General features: G+C 44.6%; 1 protein-coding gene and 1 pseudogene across 2 annotated transcripts in view; one reads left to right on the forward strand and one right to left on the reverse strand.

Moving 5' to 3' along the window:
• The window catches only part of Gmcl1 (germ cell-less 1, spermatogenesis associated), a 39,826-nt gene extending 25,443 nt beyond the window's left edge, over positions 1-14,383 (forward strand). Inside the window, exons 11-14 of one of the 2 annotated variants that reach the window (XM_051154843.1) lie at positions 2,410-2,485; positions 7,446-7,591; positions 10,236-10,323; positions 13,655-14,383. In XM_051154843.1, coding sequence (XP_051010800.1) covers positions 2,410-2,485; positions 7,446-7,591; positions 10,236-10,323; positions 13,655-13,783 — 439 coding nt within the window. In that variant the 3' untranslated portion in view covers positions 13,784-14,383. The remainder of the gene's footprint in view (positions 1-2,409; positions 2,486-7,445; positions 7,592-10,235; positions 10,324-13,654) is intronic. The other variant, XM_051154844.1, reaches the window with a different exon arrangement.
• A 1,541-nt stretch (positions 14,384-15,924) lies between these two features.
• LOC127196813 (60S ribosomal protein L27a-like) lies at positions 15,925-16,312 on the reverse strand (annotated as a pseudogene).
• Positions 16,313-18,019: the final 1,707 nt, after the last annotated feature.

An 18,019-nucleotide genomic window follows, 5' to 3' on the forward strand; every position in this document is an offset into this window, starting at 1 on the left:
TTACTTCATGTTACTGGCTTGGCAGTGTTAGGGATTGAACGTAGGGCCTAGCATGTGCTCGGCTGAGTGCTCTACCACTAGGTCCAATCCAGAATAAGTAAGTAAACCCTGCTGTGGGTGTTTACTGTATTTTCAGTGGAGCTACTTAGGAACAGCTGTCTAACAGACAGATAGAAAAGAGGACTGAAGAGAAAGCTGCAAAATACTGAACAATTTTGAGAAAAGCCTGTGAGCATAAACCATGGGACTCAAGAAACTTCTTCTAGACAGAGCCCCCGCAAACAGAAGCTGAGCTGCTCGCATCCCTCAGAATTCTGACTGTGTCCGCCTGAAGCTTCAGTTAGTGCTGCCTGAAATACTGCTGCCGAGAGGCACGCAGCAGATATGAGATCACGTGACTCAGAGGACTGCTGTAACTTTTTAAACACTCCTGTTCACATTCTGCGATGCTATTTAAATTGATACTTTTAGAAAGTTTGCTTTGCATATTTATGTATGATAGCTCATTTTCATATTATTGTATGTTGTCAAATTATGATTAATAAATAGGTTTTGAAGGTATTTGCATCTTGTTATAGCTATACAAAAGAGGCCTAAGGAAAAGGGTTTTTTGGTTTTTGAGGTTTGTTTTTTTTTGCTTGTTTTTGCCCCACTTTCTTTTAACTTGTTTTTTATGCACTAAAGAATCCCCCCCCCCCAACTCCCCATAATACCCTAGTTGTAAGTTTCTGTCCAAACAGCAAAAATATGAAATAAATTCACAAGATTTTTTGGTTTGGTTTTGCTTTTTTAAGACAGGGTCTCTCACTTAGGTGGTGGTGGCACACACCTTTAATCCCAACACTGGAGGCAGAGGCAGGTGGATATCTGTGAGTTTTGAGGCTAGCCTGGTCTGTAGAGTGAGTTCCATGTCAGTCAGGGCTACACAGAGAAACCCTATCTCAAGCCCGACCCCCATCCCCCCAAACAGAGAAACAGAGCCTCTCTATCTAGCTGTGGCTGCAGGCTGGCCTCCAATTCACAAAGCTTTGTCTTCCTCTGCCTCTAGAGTGATGCTGGGATTGAAGGCATGCTCCAGTATGCCTAGGCTACAAGATTCTTGTTATCTGTGGATTATTTTTTGTTTTTTATGGTTTCTATTTTATTTATAGTCTCATCTTTTTCCAGGTTTGTCTGTGGCATACTTATATGGCAAAGACAGTAAGATTGCTGAAGTAGAAAAAAAAATAAAGAACCAGAAAATGAGTTAGTTATTTAGTGAAAACCAGATCTGAAGTGTTGGTATCAGGTAGTTTGTGGTGGCACTTGGCACTGTGTATTGGCTCTAAGTTTAGGATGTTCTTTGTTGAGGTTTTGTTTTGTTTTTTGTTTTTTGTTTTTCCCCCTACTTTTTCTTTTCTTTCTTTTTATTTTATTTTATTTTTGTTGTTGTTGTTGTTGTTCTTTTGTGTTTTGTTTTGGTTTTCGAGACAGAGTTTTTCTGCATAGCCCTGGCTGTTCTGAACTTGATTTGAAAAAAGAAGAAAATAGATAAAGCTATACATTTTTTTTCCTATGAAATATTGGTCTTGTAAAATTATACTCCATGAAAAATGGTTTGCATTTTAAATAAATGGCATCAGAGACTCGGTGCTGAGCTGGCTGACGTGGTGCACACCTGTGATTCCAGCATCAAAGAGGCTGAAGCAGCTGGGAGCATCAGTTAGAGGCTAGCCTGGGCTACACTGTGAGGCCTTGTATCAAAAGATCAAAGGGCACGGGGTTGGGAGGGAGGTGACACCAAACTATGTCTTAGAAGTAATAGATTTGTATTTCTTTTAGTAGTTGTACTTTTTAAAATTAAGTTAAATCGAGCTGGGCGTGGTGGCGCACGCCTTTAATCCCAGCACTCGGGAGGCAGAGGCAGGCGGATCGCTGTGAGTTCGAGGCCAGCCTGGTCTACAAAGTGAGTCCAGGATGGCCAAGGCTACACAGAGAAACCCTGTCTCAAAAAACCAAAAAAAAAAAAAAAAAAATTAAGTTAAATCATATTAAAAAGTTATATGAAATACAGGTTTTTGAGTTATATTTTTCTGGCAAACAAAGTTTCTCATAGATATTTTTTCTCTCTTCTGTGGTTTGACAGCTTTATAAAAGTAATCTAGAAGTCTAGTAGGTTAGGTACTGAGGTCTGACTTAATCACCATGTTCTTTTCCCTTTGTCAGTGCTGAGTGTGAATGTAGTAGCTCTGGTGCTTACGAGGCGGCCCTCGGTCGCCAAGCTGCACCTACAGCCCAAGAGCATGCTTTACCCCAGTAAGAGAGTGCTGTCAAGCCAGTAGAAAGACTCCGTTCCTTTAAACCCAGTTCTTTTTTCAATTACTAGTTGCCTGTTTTCTACGAAAGCTCATGGCTCTTATATCATTTTAGGCCTCAAGAAATCAATAAAGAAGAACTTGAGGTTAATAGCATGAGGTGTGGTAGAAAGCTTGCCAAAGATGGTGAAGTAAGTACGACTCTGTCCATACGTTCTCAGCTTGCTGAGGGGATCCTCTCATGCTCCCTTCTTTACTTTCATGTGTTAGCAAGTTTTTCTAAAATATTTAAAAGTGAGCTCGCTGCCAGGCAGCGGTGGCGCACGCCTTTAATCCTAGCATTTGGGAGGCAGAGGCAGGTGGGTCTGTGAGTTCAAGGCCAGCCTGGTCTACAAAGCAAGTTCTAGGACAGATAGAGCTGTTACAGAGAAACCGTGGGGGGCTGGGGGAGGAAGCAGGCTTGCTGTGGTAACATGCTGTCTCAGAAATCATTAATTACATGTTCTTTTTAAAGTAGTTTAAGTGTAAGAGAGCAGCCAGTCACAGCCAGACAAGACCTTATTTATCATTTCTACAGCTTGGTGTCCTGAACAAGGTGACAGCCACCATACCCAGTAACTACTCAGTCTTGTTTGAGACCTTCACACTTGGGTTTCAAGTCCAGATGAGAAGCTTGAGAGGGCCCTTGGCAGTCCTGAAGCTGAGCTAGATTGTGTGGGAGGTGTTGCATAGTCTTAGGAGGTTCTGTTTGACAGCTACCCTAAATAAAGTCATCAGTCCTCTTGGAATTCTCCCCACACCAAGAACTACCATTGTTCCTGATGTGGAACAAACTGCAGGTGCGTACAGGAAAGGAGGGGTGTTTACCCTTCTCCATCCCTCCTCGTGTTTCTTCCTCCCTCAGTGAACTTTAGCCCCTTCAGAGCAGATGCATTGACTGTGCTGCCACCTGCTACCTGCTAGCTGTCCTGTCACTGTCACCGCAGGGCGTGGTCTTGCCTCCTCACTACTGTTGTTCACAGGCTTGATAGTTCAACCTCTGCATCCCAGCCTTCTTTCCCCAGTGACCTTGTGGTCTACCCTCCCAGGGCATGCACTCCCATTGCTGATGCTGCCTTTCGCTTGAAATCTCCATTTCAGGTGTGCCGTTTACAACATTGACTTCTTTTATCTTTCCAGCTCCATAGTCTAGGACTCAACATTATTCTGACCCCACTGAGATGTACGGTTTGTTCTTTCTTTCCTGCCACCTTTCTGTCGCCTCCCTACTTCTTTACTTGACTTATGTCATTTTGTCCCATCTTAAAACCATTTCCCTGTTTATATCCATCTACCTTCTTTTTGGGGGAGGTGGCATTGAAACAGGGTTTCTCTTTGTAGCATTGGCTGTCCTGGACTCACTTTATAGACCAGGCTAACCTTGACATCACAGAAATCTGCCTCCCTCTGTCTCCCTGAGTGCTGGGATTAAAGGTGTGTGCCACCATGCCCAGCTCCAGTTAGGTTTTCTTTTGTTGTTGTTTTGTTTTGTTTTTGTTTTTTGAGACAGGGTTTCTCTGTGTAGCCTTTGGCTGTCCTGGACTCACTTTGTAGACCAGGCTAGCCTCGAACTCACAGTGATCTACCTGCCTCTGCCTTCCAAGTTCTGGGATTAAAGGCGTGTTTATTTATTATTTGTACAGTAAGTACTCTCCCTGCATGTATGCCTGCAGGCCAGAAGAGGGCATCAGATCACATTACAGATGGTTGTGAACCACCACGTGGTTGATTGGAATTGAACTCAGAAACTTTGGGAGAGCAGGCTGCACTCTTAACCACTGAGCCGTCTCTCCAGCCCCAGTTATGTTTTCTAATGCTGTTATAAACACCATGACTAAAAGCAACTTGGGGAGGAAAGGGTTTATTATTGTTGTTGTATATTATAACTCCCATCATTGAAAGAAGTTAGGGCAGGAACCTGGAGACAGGAACTGATGCAGAAGCCATGGAGGAGTGCTGCCTACTGGCTTCTTCATGACTTGCTCAGCCTGCTTTTTATACCATCCAGGACTACCAGCCCAGGGATGGCACCACCCACAGTGGGCTGTACCTTCCGCATCAATCATTAATTACACACACACACATACACACACACACACGTTTCATTCTGAGATGACTCTAGTTTGTATCAAGTTAATGTAGAACTAGCCAGAAGAAGATCAGAGACAAGCCCCTTTCCTAGTGGGTTTTCCTTCAGTGTTGTAATCATGAACATTACCTGTGCAGCATCTGTGGCACTGCATGGTAGGTCCTCTCTCCCTTTCTCCCTGTCTGAGGTGACTGCCTTCTCACCTTAGGAGGGCTGTGCTGCTCACCTGACACTCAGGTAGTGTGAGAAGCTGTGTACCTTCCTTCCAGTAGTCCTCAGCCTTCCTGATCTGCCACTGTGCTGAGCTGTCTGTCCTGTCCACCATCTTGGTTCCGTCTTACTTGGTTTTTTTTGAGATAGGGTTGTCCTGGAATTCACTCTGTAGACCAGGTTTGCCTCACACTCAGAGATCGCCTGCCTCTGCCTCCAAGTGCTGGGATTACAGGTATGCAGCACTACCTCCCTGACATTGATTACTATTCCTATTTTATCACTGAGAAGCCTGTTGTCCTCACCTCCCTCTCATGCACTGTTGCTCTTAGTTTAAAAGTATGGCCTAATAAATGTTTATTATTAGGCTATAATTACTTACAATGGCAGTGTTTTCTAACCTGCTATTAATCAATAAAGACACAGGCACCCGTTGTATTTTTTTAGAATAGCCTTTACCTTGGGCAAGGCAGATATTACCTCCTAAGCTGTCTTTTACCTCCTAAGCCCCTGTACCTTGGCATCTGTTCTGATTTCTATCTGGGCTACCTCCCAGCCATAATCCCATAGATACTTGCTGGTGTTCTCCGTCTCCTCCATCCACGCTGATCCAGCCATGTGCTCCTTTTTCACGCTAACCCATGGCGTCTGTCCATTTTTCTTTTTCCTCCAATCCTGCCTTGATTTCTCCTCTTCCTTCTTCTTCATCTCATGGTCCCTTGATCCCCAGCCTGTGAACCCCAAACTTGACCTCCCTTTCTTCTGCCAAATCCTAAGCTTCAGCATTTTTTATTAACCAATCACTTTAAATTAGGCAAAGCAAAGTTTACACAAGGACAAGTATACATGAGAATGTGCCCAGTGAGGACATGGAAAGCAACCAGATCTTGGGGGCCCAGTAACTAGCATTAGAATATACAGCACCAGACCAGCCCCCAACAGTGCACCATCCTCACTGCCCTTGTGTTGCACCTACTCACTCAGCTGGTCACGGTGGGTCCTTAGAACTGTGCCTTGGCTGCACACTGCCTTCCAGTTCTGCTCAGTAGTGGCCCCCTCCAGTCATTCTCACCACGCCACTGGAACTGCTGCAGCATGTCCGTAAAAACCCATGTTCAAGTGGAGTTCTATTCTTGTTGCTCTTAGCAACAGTGACCTTTGTCACTTACACCCTGTTGGAAAGTTTGTTTGTTTCATTTGGGTTCCACGACATTATGCTTAGCCAGTTGTCTTCCTACGTCATTGGCTGCTCCTTCTAAAATTTGCTAGATTCTTCTCTTCCTTAGCAATACTGCTGTGACTGCAGGTCAGTTCTTAGTCCCTGTCATTTATTCCCATGACATCACAGCCTGTGTGCAACAGTGGCTCTTGACTCCCACTGTGCATCTTTCTCGGATACCTAGAGCATCTCAGACAGAGCATCCTTCAATTTTCCCCAGGATTCTCCACCTGGAGCAGAGCCTTTGTCATCTGTCATATGCTTCAACTGCATTCATGTGGGTGCCTAGTTCTTTCCTTGCACTCTCGGTGTACATGAGAAATCCCTCAGGGTCCTTTTTTTTTTTTTTTTTTTTTTTTTTTTGGTTTTTCGAGACAGGGTTTCTCTGTGTAGCCTTGGCTGTCCGAGACTCACTTTGTAGACCAGGCTGGCCTTGAACTCACAGCGATCCACCTGCTTCCTAAGTGCTGGGATTAAAGGCATGCGCCACCATGCCTGGCTAAAGGTCCATCTTTAAAATGCATTTCATCGTGTCTGCATTAATACTCAGCCCAGCTCACCATCGGTCCTGCCTGGGCTACTGGATAATTTTCATAGTACATCATTTTCAAACGCAATATTCCAGCTTACAGACTGCTCTCAATTTCACTTTCTTTTTTGCATCCTTTTTCCCACACAACAATCAAAGTAGTTGTGGAAAACATAAGCTAGATCATGTTGCTTCCTTTTCTAGAATCTTCTCTTAGGCTCCCACACGCTTCCTTACCAGAGACTAGACCCTTTGGGTGCCTCACTACCTCTGTGACCCCGTCTCCAGCTCCTGTCCCCACCTGCCCTTCTCACTGTCGCTGGTCGGCCAAGCATGTTTTCACCAGCAGAGCTTTGGCCTTGTTATCTTTCCTCCCCGGCCAGATCCCTGGTCTGTTCCGTGGCCCAACCTCCTACCAAAGCTCCTTGGGCTCCTCTACACATTGTTCACTAGGCTCCCCAGCTGCAAGGCCCCTGCTCTCTCCGGGCATTCTCCTGACCTCTTCTCCATCCTACATATACCCATCCTCTGTCTACCATGTAAACACTCAAGACTATGAGATAAATTCTACTGGGGCAGAAATTTACTGCCTGCTGTGCCTCCACCCCCTGGAGTTGAGCGTGGTATAGTCAATGAACACTGAGCTTCTGTGTACTCCAAGGTGTACCTGCCCGTACCTCCCCCTCTGACTAACTGCCGTCTGAAGTGGCCTTCGTGCATCAGCTGATCAGTTAAAACCTTTCAGAGAACTTCTAAGCCCAGTAGCTCATAAGCCAGGTACCTGCCAGATGCCCAGGCTGTCCTTCCTCAAACCTGCAGTGGTTGACCTGATTCCCTGGAATGGATGCACTGTGAAGGGGTGTATGGGACGAAGCTTGGGGAGCAGGCTCATAGAGGCTGTCTAAGTCCAGAGCTGATGTTTTGAGCAGAGCCCTATGGGAGAGGCTCCGACAGAAAGTGCTTTCCCTTGCGGATACCTGAAGTGAAGGAAAGAAAAAACACTTAAAGTTTTAATTTATGACTTGCTAATGTGATAAACTGAAATGAATCTTTTCTATCTCTTAGTACTGCTGGCGGTGGACAGGTTTTAATTTCGGCTTTGACCTCCTTGTGACTTATACCAATCGGTACATCATTTTCAAACGCAATACACTGAGTCAGCCATGTAGTGGATCTGTCAGCTTACAGCCGCGAAGGAGCATAGCATTTAGGTAGGATGGCACCCCCATTCCCTACACCAGTGGAAGGGGAAGACATGGAATGGAACCCTGATCACCAGTGAGATGTAGGCCTGGGGTAAGACGAAGCAATGGGAAAGTACTGGGAGCCGAGAAAGCTCCACTTTATATCCCAGGAAATGAACACAGAAGGGCTTGAGTGTCGGGCTAGGCAGCTAGAGTAGGGATGCTGGGCAACTTGATTCTGAGCTTGAAACTCACCATGTTACATTCCTATCAAGTAAAATGTGCAGGTGTTCTTGGAAAGCACCTGGTGGGCATGCTGTGTCCTCCTCTGCCTGAAAACTAAGCTGACATGCACTTCTGGACTGAGTGCTACAGACTGACAGTTGCAGATAGTTGATTTGCAAAAATCAATTCATGGTGGTGACCTTTTTAAAGCTAGGAGACAGGAGCAGACATATGTTTGTGAGTTTGAGACCAACTTTGTCTACATATGTGAGTTCCATAACAGCCAGACCCTGCCTCTAAAATAGAACCTCAAAGGGATTTCATGTAAGACCTAAAGTTATTGACACAGAAGATGACACAAGGCAAAGGCTTGATGATACCTGATTTGGTGTGGACATTTTTGATAAGATACCAAAAGCACAGGCATCAGGAGACTTCATCCACATTGTAAGCATGTGTCAGAGAACAGCAGTGAAAAGCAGCCACAGAAGGGGAGAACATTTGCAAGCAGACCATACCCTGATAGGACTAGTGTTCAAAGCACACAGCAGACCAAAAACTACAGCAGACAGCTGCCAGCTGTGGGAGCAAAGGTTTGTAGTTCCCTCTAAGTTTGAGACTGATACACAGTGCCAGCTAAAAAGGGTAGGGCGTGTGGAGAGATGGCTCCATAGGTGGGTTCTCTTGCAGAGGACCCAGGTTCAGTTCACAGCCCCACATGGTGGCTCGCAGCCATCCATAACTCCACTTCGAGAAGACCCAACACCCTCTTTGACACTTACAGGCACCAGGCATGTACACAGTGCACATAATATACAAGCAGGCAAAAACTTGTACACACAAAGTTTTATGATTAAGGGTATACAGATTAAAAGTTGCTGAGGCTGTGGAAGAGCAGCTACGAGTGTGCACAGTGTTCTGGGTTTAGTCTTAAACATCCAGCAAAACAAAGCACCAAAGACACTGCATAAGCTTTCTCCAAAGGACTGAGAAGGTGGCTCAGTCATCACAGTGCTTGCCAGACAAACATGAGGACCTGAGATCCCTCCACAGCAGCTCCACACCTGTAATGCCGGCACTGGGGGCAAGAGCTGAGGATCCATGGGCCTGCTTAGCCAGATGGGTTAGTGCCAGGGTCTCAAAAAAAGGTAGAGGGTGATAGAGGAAAGCACCCCATTATATACTCATGCATACATATACCCCGAAAACACAGATGCACAGAGTCTCCAAAGAAGATAAATGAGCAGAGCGTGGTGGCGCACGCCTTTAGTCCCAGCACTCAGGAGGCAGAGGCAGGTAGATCACTGTGAGTTCGAGGCCAGCCTGGTCTACAAAGTAAGTCCAGGACAGCCAAGGCTACACAGAGAAACCCTGTCTCAAAAACCTCCCCCCCCCCAAAAAAAAAAGATGTATAAATGTCTGGTGAACAAAAAGATGCTTAACATCACTACTCCTTGGGGAAATGAAATAAAAAAACACAATAAAATGTTCAACAAGTGCTTTACGACCCCACAGTTCTGCTTCTGGGTATATCCCAAAGAGTCAGAAGCGAGGGCTTGGACGTTTATACTCTTAGCTTGCAGCAGCACTGCTCCAGGCAGCGAGAGGGTAGAACCTTAGCAGATAACTGGATAAACATAGGCGGTGATGCTTGCAGAGCAGAGCACTGGCCATCCTAGAAAGGCCCTGTGAGGTGAGTTACACGCGTCATGACAGCACAGCAATCCTGATTCCACTCAGTGTACAGGGACAGAAAGTAAGCTGTGGGTGCCCATTCTTGGGGAAGAGAGTGAAGAGTTACTGCTTAGTGGGGATGGTGTCAGCTAGGGAAGGTGGAAATGCTCTGAGCATGGATTTGGTGACGCCACTGCAAGGAAACCACACAGTGACTCCATGTGCTGTGTGACTTGCCACAGTGATAAAAGCTCGCCTCAAAGTTTTGGTTTGGCTTGGTTTTTTTGGTTTTTTGAGCCAGGGTTTCTCTGTTTAGCCCTGGCTGTCCTGGAACTTGCTCTGTAGCCCAGACTGGGATTAAAGATGTGTGCCACCACTGCTCAACTTCAAAGTTATTTTTATATAATAGAATAACAGTTAGAATTGGAGCTAATTTACATGTTTTAAAGTCTTTTACACCCTTTATAAAGGGTTCACCTTATGAGGGGCACATTACTGCAATCCCATTCATTACTCAGGGGTTGGAGGCAGGGAAGATCACAGTTCAAGGCCAGTCTGAGCTACATGAGACCTGCTCCTGAAAACCAAGCATTAGAGCTATAGCTGTGGTAACATGTTTGCCCAGCATATGCAGGGTCCTGAGCCTGGGCTCAATCCACAGCACTGCCAGAAATAAGACTTCCAGGGAATATAGAAGGAGAAAAGGCAGAGTGAGGACGGCCTTGCTTAGACTAGTCTTCACTTAAAAATTGTCTTGTTGTTTAAATCCTAGATTGCGGTTGGCTTCTTTTGACAGTAGTGGGAAACTCATTTGCAGCAGAGCAACTGGCTACCAGATACTGACACTTGAAAAAGACCAGGTACGTGTGCCTGTGTGCTGCCCTTTCCTGCATCATGTGTGTGTTTGGAGTCTTTGAAGCTCTTAAGTAAAATCGACGTTAAAATGACAATATTTTGATGTGAATTTTGTTGAAATTTTTCAAAATGAAATACCTTGGTCACCTGCAGAGCTCACCTGAGGCCAGCACTGTAGATCTGGTGTCCTTGATCCAAAAGTGTGAAACCTAAACTGCTTTATTAAAATCTAAGGTGTTTTTAATATCACAGGTAGAGTTCCACCAGGAAACAATATTTTCAGTAAATGGTGCATAAAATTAACCTTGAGTCTATTTGTATGAACATATGTATGAAATACAAATGAGTTAAAATGTTCTAAAATCTGGAAGAATAAAAAATGTGGTCTCAAGCATTTTAGATGAGGGCTATTCTACCTCTTGAAACAGCATGGGGCCACAGGAACAAGACTATCTGAGGACGAGAAGGGCTGGCAGGAAGGAAACTATGACTTTGAGCATCACCTTCACAAAACTGTGCAGTGCGTGTTCTGTCCTGTACAAGGAGTGCTTGTCCACACACTCACAGCACATGTCCTGAAGATGCCCCTGAATAGGAAGTGCTTTCCGAAAGCATATTAGATTTCTAGACTACAGACATCCATAGTATCTCCATATTGTCTCTGAAGTCACTTGTCATGTCATATCCAAACTCATATATAAATTTTGTAATGTTATGATAAGAAAGTAAACTGTTTTCAGAAATGAAAACTGGAGTGCTGAATGCTGAGGAATTTTGTTTCTTTTAATAACCTACCTCACTGGTGGTGGTGTCCTGTTTCAGCAAAGGACTTAGAGCCTGTGTTCCTTAGGTGGAGTGGCCTGCACTGGGGGAATGTGAAGAATCAATAACTGCGACCTCACATGCCTTAGGAACCTCCCGAGCACAGTTCCCTCTGCAGCTGCAGCTGTAAAGGGGCTGAGGACAGCTCATGGCAGAGCGCTTGGCTTGTGTGAGAGAGGCCTGAGCGCTATTGCAGATCCACAGAAGAAACAGAAGTAGGCATGGCAGGTAGCACGTGAGAATGTCCATTTCACAACAGGGAACGAGGGAGAGCCTTCACATGCCTGTATTTTTTTTCAGCCTTTATTATTGTTTTTCTTTTGTTTGTTTTATATTAGATGATGACTCTTTGTGTCAGTGTCTCACCATGTAACCCTGGCTGTCCAGCAGCACTGTATGTGATGTAATGAAAGATGAGTGTGTCAGATGGGAACTAAATAAGTGAGTAAATAGCCTGATGACATGCTGAGGAGCAAGGCTGGCAAGTGAAGGCCATGAGTGAAGGCATACAGGGCAGATGGCTCAGAAGGAAGGAATTACAGCTGCTAGCCTCCTGAAGGCTCCAGGGGACGTCAATTGGTCTCTAGGTCCAAACACATGTGTGAGGCAGTGGCGACGCCGTGCACAGCAGGCAGTATGGGTTCTCCATCTGGAAGCAGGCCCTGATGGAGAGGACCTGTGTGTGCTGCCACCACGCAAGGCCTCCACAGCTTCACTTTCAGAGTGGACCCTGCAGGGGCACTTCACCATGCAGGTGTTTCAGTGAAGGCATATGTATATACAGGGCGGAGTTAAAATTTTTGAGGATGCTAGAAGCCATCTAGTGCATTGGATTGGAGACCAGAGATTAATGCAGCTTATTCAAAGATTGGTGAGTCCATTTGCCTTCAGTCGGTGTCTGCACCAGCTCCCTCTGAGTTAGCCCTTTGACATACCTGAGGCCAGTTTTAATTGCATTTAGACCTCTGACATCTGGTTTTCCTCAGAGCCGTTTTGTTTTGTTTTTGTTTTTTGTTTGTTTGTTTTTGTCAGTGCACAATTGTGTGTGTGTGTGTGTGTGTGTTTTTAATCATCAGTGTACATGGCTTCAAAGTCTGTCACCAAATTTAGTAAATGTGCCTGTACTCAGGTTTCAGGGACAGGTTTTGCCCAAGGCAAGGTGGCTCAGATGTGTGCTGACATTCCTTTTGGCAGCAGTGTTTCCCCATCTGCCAAGATGACAGTGTTCCTATTTTACTCCCTGATATTGTCCTGAATACCACCTTCCCTGAATACTGGGCAAAGTGCAGAGAAATTGTAGGCTATATTTGGATAAAATTTCTATCCCTTTACCAAAAATTTTGTGCTTACTCTTCCATACAGAAGTTGTCCTCTTTGCTGGGTGTGGTGTCCCATGCCTTTAATCCCAGCACTTGGGAGGCAGAGACAGACAGATCTCTGAATTTGAGACCAGCCTGGTCTACAGAGCTAGTTCCAGGATAGCCAAGGCTACACAGAGAAACCTTGTCTTAAACAAAACAAAACAAAAAATTAATATCCTTTAAGCCTACTTTGGTCACATACATATTCTAGTTTTAGTTGATCTTCATAGGAATTAGTGCTTTAGACTCTAATTAAACAGTGTTTACAATATTCTCCAAGATGTATAAAATAGCATGAGTGGTGCCTCCAGTGCATTGGGTGTTCCTCGGGTGGTAGGAATGTACAGTGTTGCTTCCTTTAAGGACTCACTCTGTGGTCCTGCTGACAGATCTCTGAGGTCCACAGAGAGAAAACATATCAGTTGTGGTTCCCCTGTGGCTCTCACCACCTGTCTGTTCATAGATGTAGCTGAGTCCAAATTGTTTCTACATGATTTACTACATGTTGTGTTCTAGGCACGGTGGGGACTTGGATAAAGGCAGGGACTGTGCTTGGTGACGACAGCAGTGACCCCCCGCCTTAGCCCAGTGATACTCTATACTGAAGTCTTAAAAGCTGAAACCAAGTGAGCAAATCACTCTGCACACGACTATGCATGTGCTCTGCATCTGAGCTCTGTGCCCAGCCTCTGTTCACGATGTACTCATAAAATATGCAGGAACTTGCCGGGTATGGTGGTGCACGCCTGTAATCCCAGCACTGGGGAGGCAGAGGCAGGTGGATCTCTGTGAGCTCAAGGCCAGCCTGGTCTACAAAGTGAGTCCAAGACAGCCAAGGCTACACAGAGAAACCCTGTCTCAAAAAAAAAAAAAAAAAAAAAAAAAAAAACAAAAGAAAGAAATAGCAGCCCCGGTTAAGTAGCTGGCTCTGTCAGCTTTAGTCCTCAGTGCCGTCCTGTGAGCCAAGAGCTAAACAGTGAGGAAGATCCAGGTAATAAGCTCATGCACACATCTCAGGGCTGGAGTCTATGGCTACAGCTGTGGTGAGTGCTTCTCTCCATGCTGCTTTCTCCACTATTCAACAGCTTGACTTATTGTTAAAAAGTGTTGCTGTCTGGTTGTCATTAAACCTACATATAAACCTGTCTTGTAGGAACAAGTGGTGATGAACTTGGACAGCAGGCTTCTGATCTTCCCTCTATACATCTGCTGTAACTTCTTGTATATATCACCAGAAAAAAGAACTGAAAGTAACCGCCACCCCGAAAACCCAGGACACTGAGGCAGCTGCTCATCGGTGGGAAGAGGAGCACTGTGACAACTGTGGAGCCAGCTTTAACATCATGGCCTACAGCATTCACATCCAAGGTGACTAACAGGGACAGGCCTCGTGAACTGTACGGACGCTGCAGGACATGTCCTCGCCCTCATTACATTTCTATGCACATATGAAAAAGTGTTTAAAGCTAAGAAAGTGTCTGTCAAACCATGGACCTTCAAAGGATGTCAACTCCTGCTTTCATTTAGTAGCAGTAGAAAATTGCTGTAGCTAAATTTCTTATTTTTTTCCAACAAAATATAGATTTAATTTTGAGCTTGAATTTTGATCCTACCTAATGTTAGTGAACTTTACTTACTCATCTGTAAATTGGTTCCTATTTTGTTAAGAGAATGCTTAGGACATAGTGTGAATGGCCAATCATAAATGCTCTTTCAATTGGTGCCTTTAAAGCTGTTCTTTAATTCTTTCAGTGCTCATTTAAGTCCTCTGTTTAATATCTTTCCAATCTCTGCTTCTTTTTAACCATCAAATCCTTTTTCATGGTTTGGGAGACTAAGCTTAGGAAATGGTTTTGTCTTTCTTTTTTTTTTTTTTTTTTTTAAATCTAAACGAGCATTTTCATATTTTTTTAAACTTTAACTTTCCTACAATTTTAAATGACAACAACAGTCAGCTTTAGGACTTGAAATAAACTTGAATAAGGGAAATAGGTTATTCCGAGGTTCTCCTTCACCTTGAGTGCTCGGGCTTGTCTGACATTTTGTGTTCTTTTGTGTTAACAAATTATTTATGTACAGATACATTTTCAAACATTTTCATGTTCTCTGATCGTTGGAATATATGTTCAAATTTTAGTTGGGAATCTTTGTTTCCTACTTAAGCTCAGGACTTTATACCCTCTGAACTGAGTGCCTTTGAGTCACATGCGCAAATAGATTTCATGGTGAATGTACAGGAGGAGCTGGGAACAAAACATCCGTGTTAGAACAGCCTATTTTTGTCAAGAAGATGTACGCTTGTCTGATTTGTACATGCTGGTTCCTTGTGTTTATTGCTATTTGAAAATAGCTTCTCATTTTCCTCCTGTCAGAGTAAGTGCTTATGTGGTTGATGTATGTTTTTAGTATTTTTTTAAATTGGAATCATTTTTATGTATCTGTTCAATTAATAAATGCTCATTTGGAAAAGGAATATGCTCCTGTTTAAAGTGAACTTGAAAACCTTACCTGAAACTAGGGTTATTTTTGGAGGGGGCACTTTTCAAGACAGGGTTTTTCTGTGTAGCCTTGGCTATCCTGGAACTCACTGTGTAGACAATACCGGCCTCCAACTCACAGAGCTCCACGTGCCTCTGCTTCCTAAGTGCTGGGATTAAAAGAGTGCACCATCATTGCTCAGCTGATACTAAAATTCTATTTTTTCTTGAAGCTTAGTTTCTTTTCCAAGTAATTGGTTCTTTGTGTTGTTTTGTTCTAAAGCAGAATTCTATTAGAGATTAAGAAGAAGAAGAAAAATGGGGCTGGGGAAAAGGGAGCTAGAAAATGAGAGAAGTCTTGCCCTGAGTCAGAGGTCACACAGCAGGTTCAGCTGTGGAAGTCCGCAGCAGGGAGAAGAACACCTGCATCAGGGGAGCTAGCAGGCTTCGGATTTAGCTGGGGAAAGACAACACCAATACAAAATGTAGAAATAAAGGGTTAGGCTGTCTGAGTTCTCGCTTGGGGAGCACACAGGCTTAGCTCTGAGGATCATAAGCGCCTGCACCCACCTGCTTTTAGCTTTGAATTACTGGTGGTTTTTCTTTCCTGGTAACAGATGATAGGTTCACAAATTATCCTCGTCTTTTCAGAATTCAACTGCTTTGAATGCCTTCTCCATCCTAGAATTTTTTTAATGGCATTCATCAATTATTTTTAGATCAAGACCCATACAGCATACATAGGAATCTATGAATTTACACTTGTGTGAAGTTGGGCTACGTCTATTATCACAGACCGTGACTATCGAGGACCCACACCTCACATCTTCTTAGGATTTGTTAGGCAGGTTCCCAGCATATAGACAAGGATATATGGAATGTCACTGAAGAAACTACTCAGACCACATGGGAAATGTTAGCTTGGAATTAACCTCCCCAGGCGGCTTTAAGCCAGCAGGACACAGGCACCTCCAACCCCCTTAATCTTCTCTTCAGCTCTTCTGCTAAGGATTCTGGGGAGCTTGCCCTCCCCCAGAACTGTGTAGTAACCGTATCGTGCACCATCAGTGACGGGAGCAGCTCCAGTTGTCTGCTCGCTGACCAGGGTCCACAGCTTATCCAGGTTGATGTTGGGCAGAAGCTCTGGTTCCTCCTTAAGTGGTAAATGCATCACACCAACTTTCCCAAAGCTACCTGGGTATTGTTGATGCTGTGGTCATGCATGCCTCTAGCATTCCCACGGCCTCCAGGGTGCTTGCGGTGCTCACCGATGCGGCCATGACCGTGGCTTACAGGCCCCGGAGTTTCCGGGTCTTCCTCAGTCTGGATGGCATGGTGGCAGCAGGAAGAAAAGAGCCTCCTAGAATTTTAATATGAAGATCTCTAAAGCAACGGTGGGGGCCGTGGGATGCTGTATTTCTGAACCGTACTCCTAGCTGTAATTATCTTTTTCCAGCGACTGTTTGTTTTCCTTCATCAGCATGAGAGCTCCTTAACTCTATATATTACAAAACAAACAAACAAAACAACACATGCCTGTCATCCCAGTATGCAAGAGGCTGAGGCAGGAAAATCACAAGACTGTGGACAGCCTGGGGCTGCATGTCGAGACCCTGCTTTATAACAACAACAACAAAGCAATTATACTCAAATATTTTTACAAATCTTGGAAGTTAAAATGTGAATATATCGAAAAGGAAGATTGCCTACTTCCTTTCACTTAAACCACTGGTCAGGTTGGTAGTCTGTGTGTTTCCTGTCTGTTAGCAAGCTCTCCTGGTCTGGATGATGATGATGAAGAAGAAGAAGGAAGAGGAGGAGGAGATAGTGATTCTCCTGTCATTTGAGAGACTAGTTGTTGAAAAGTGTCAGGTGACAATTGGAGACCATCGTGTGTGGGGACTTCATACTTGTCAGCTCTTCTGTATATCCTCTGCCACGTTCTGTTTGTGAGTTTAGATTTTTATTAAATGTGAGTGCTAGAAAACTAGCATCCACAATAGCTTCTTTGGCTATTTATCCAGTAAAGAAGAGACTGTATTGTAGCTTCATACTGAATTGTTACAGAGGGACCTGGACTCCCCCACACCCGCACACGCACACACACCCTTCCTGATGATTTGGCTTGAACCTTAGCAAGGTGAGTAAACTATGGTGAAAACAGCAGTAAGCCACCAACTTTGGGGGTTAGATTTTCTTTACACGGGCCCTCAGAAAGTAGTCCAGGCTAGCCTCAAACTCAAGATCTTTCTACCTCAGCTTCTCCAGTGTCCCTACCTCCCAAGTCCCAAGGTTACAGGCACTCTGTACCCTCCTCCCTCATGCAGCAATACTGAGAAGTGCAGTGTTTAAGAGAGGATTAAGCCCTGTGTGGCCCAGGGCAGCTGTGTCTTGAATGGTGTCCTACACTACATGGTACATTCTGGCACTTTGATCAGAGACCCCGCCCACTGCCTCCAGAACTGCAAGAAATGTTTTTCACTGTAAGTTGCCTAGTCTCTGACATTATATTCAACAGACTGAGAGACCACCTAGGTAAATGTCCTTACCTCCTATGGGTTTTTCTTTTCTTTTTATTTATTTATTTTTTAGATTTATTTATTATGTGTACAGTATTCTGCCCAGATGTATGCCTACACACCAGAAGAGGGCACCAGATCTCATAGATAGTGGTGAGCCACCATGTGGCTGCTGGGAATTGAACTCAGGACCTTTGGAAGAACAGACAGTGCTCTTAACCTCTAAGCCATCTCTCCATCCCCATGTTTTTCTTTTACTTAGTTTCTGTATTATGCCAGCTTGATCTCTGAAGAAGCCCAAATCGACTTCTCTCCAACCCCCGAAAAGTGCAGAGGCTCCACTGTGCCCTCAGGTAACCCTATGATAGCTCATCTCCACATTTCCCCCTCACCTCTTCTTCCTCTTACCCCTCTCTTCCCACCCCCCCACCCCCCATACACATTTCCCCTTGTTTTCTGGCTGATTTCGCTCACATTATTTCCTTCTGGAAGCTCTTCTGCGTGCCCTTCCCCCAACAGTGG

Source organism: Acomys russatus, chromosome 13 (assembly GCF_903995435.1).
Source record: "Acomys russatus chromosome 13, mAcoRus1.1, whole genome shotgun sequence".
Classification (NCBI taxonomy): Eukaryota; Metazoa; Chordata; class Mammalia; order Rodentia; family Muridae; genus Acomys; species Acomys russatus.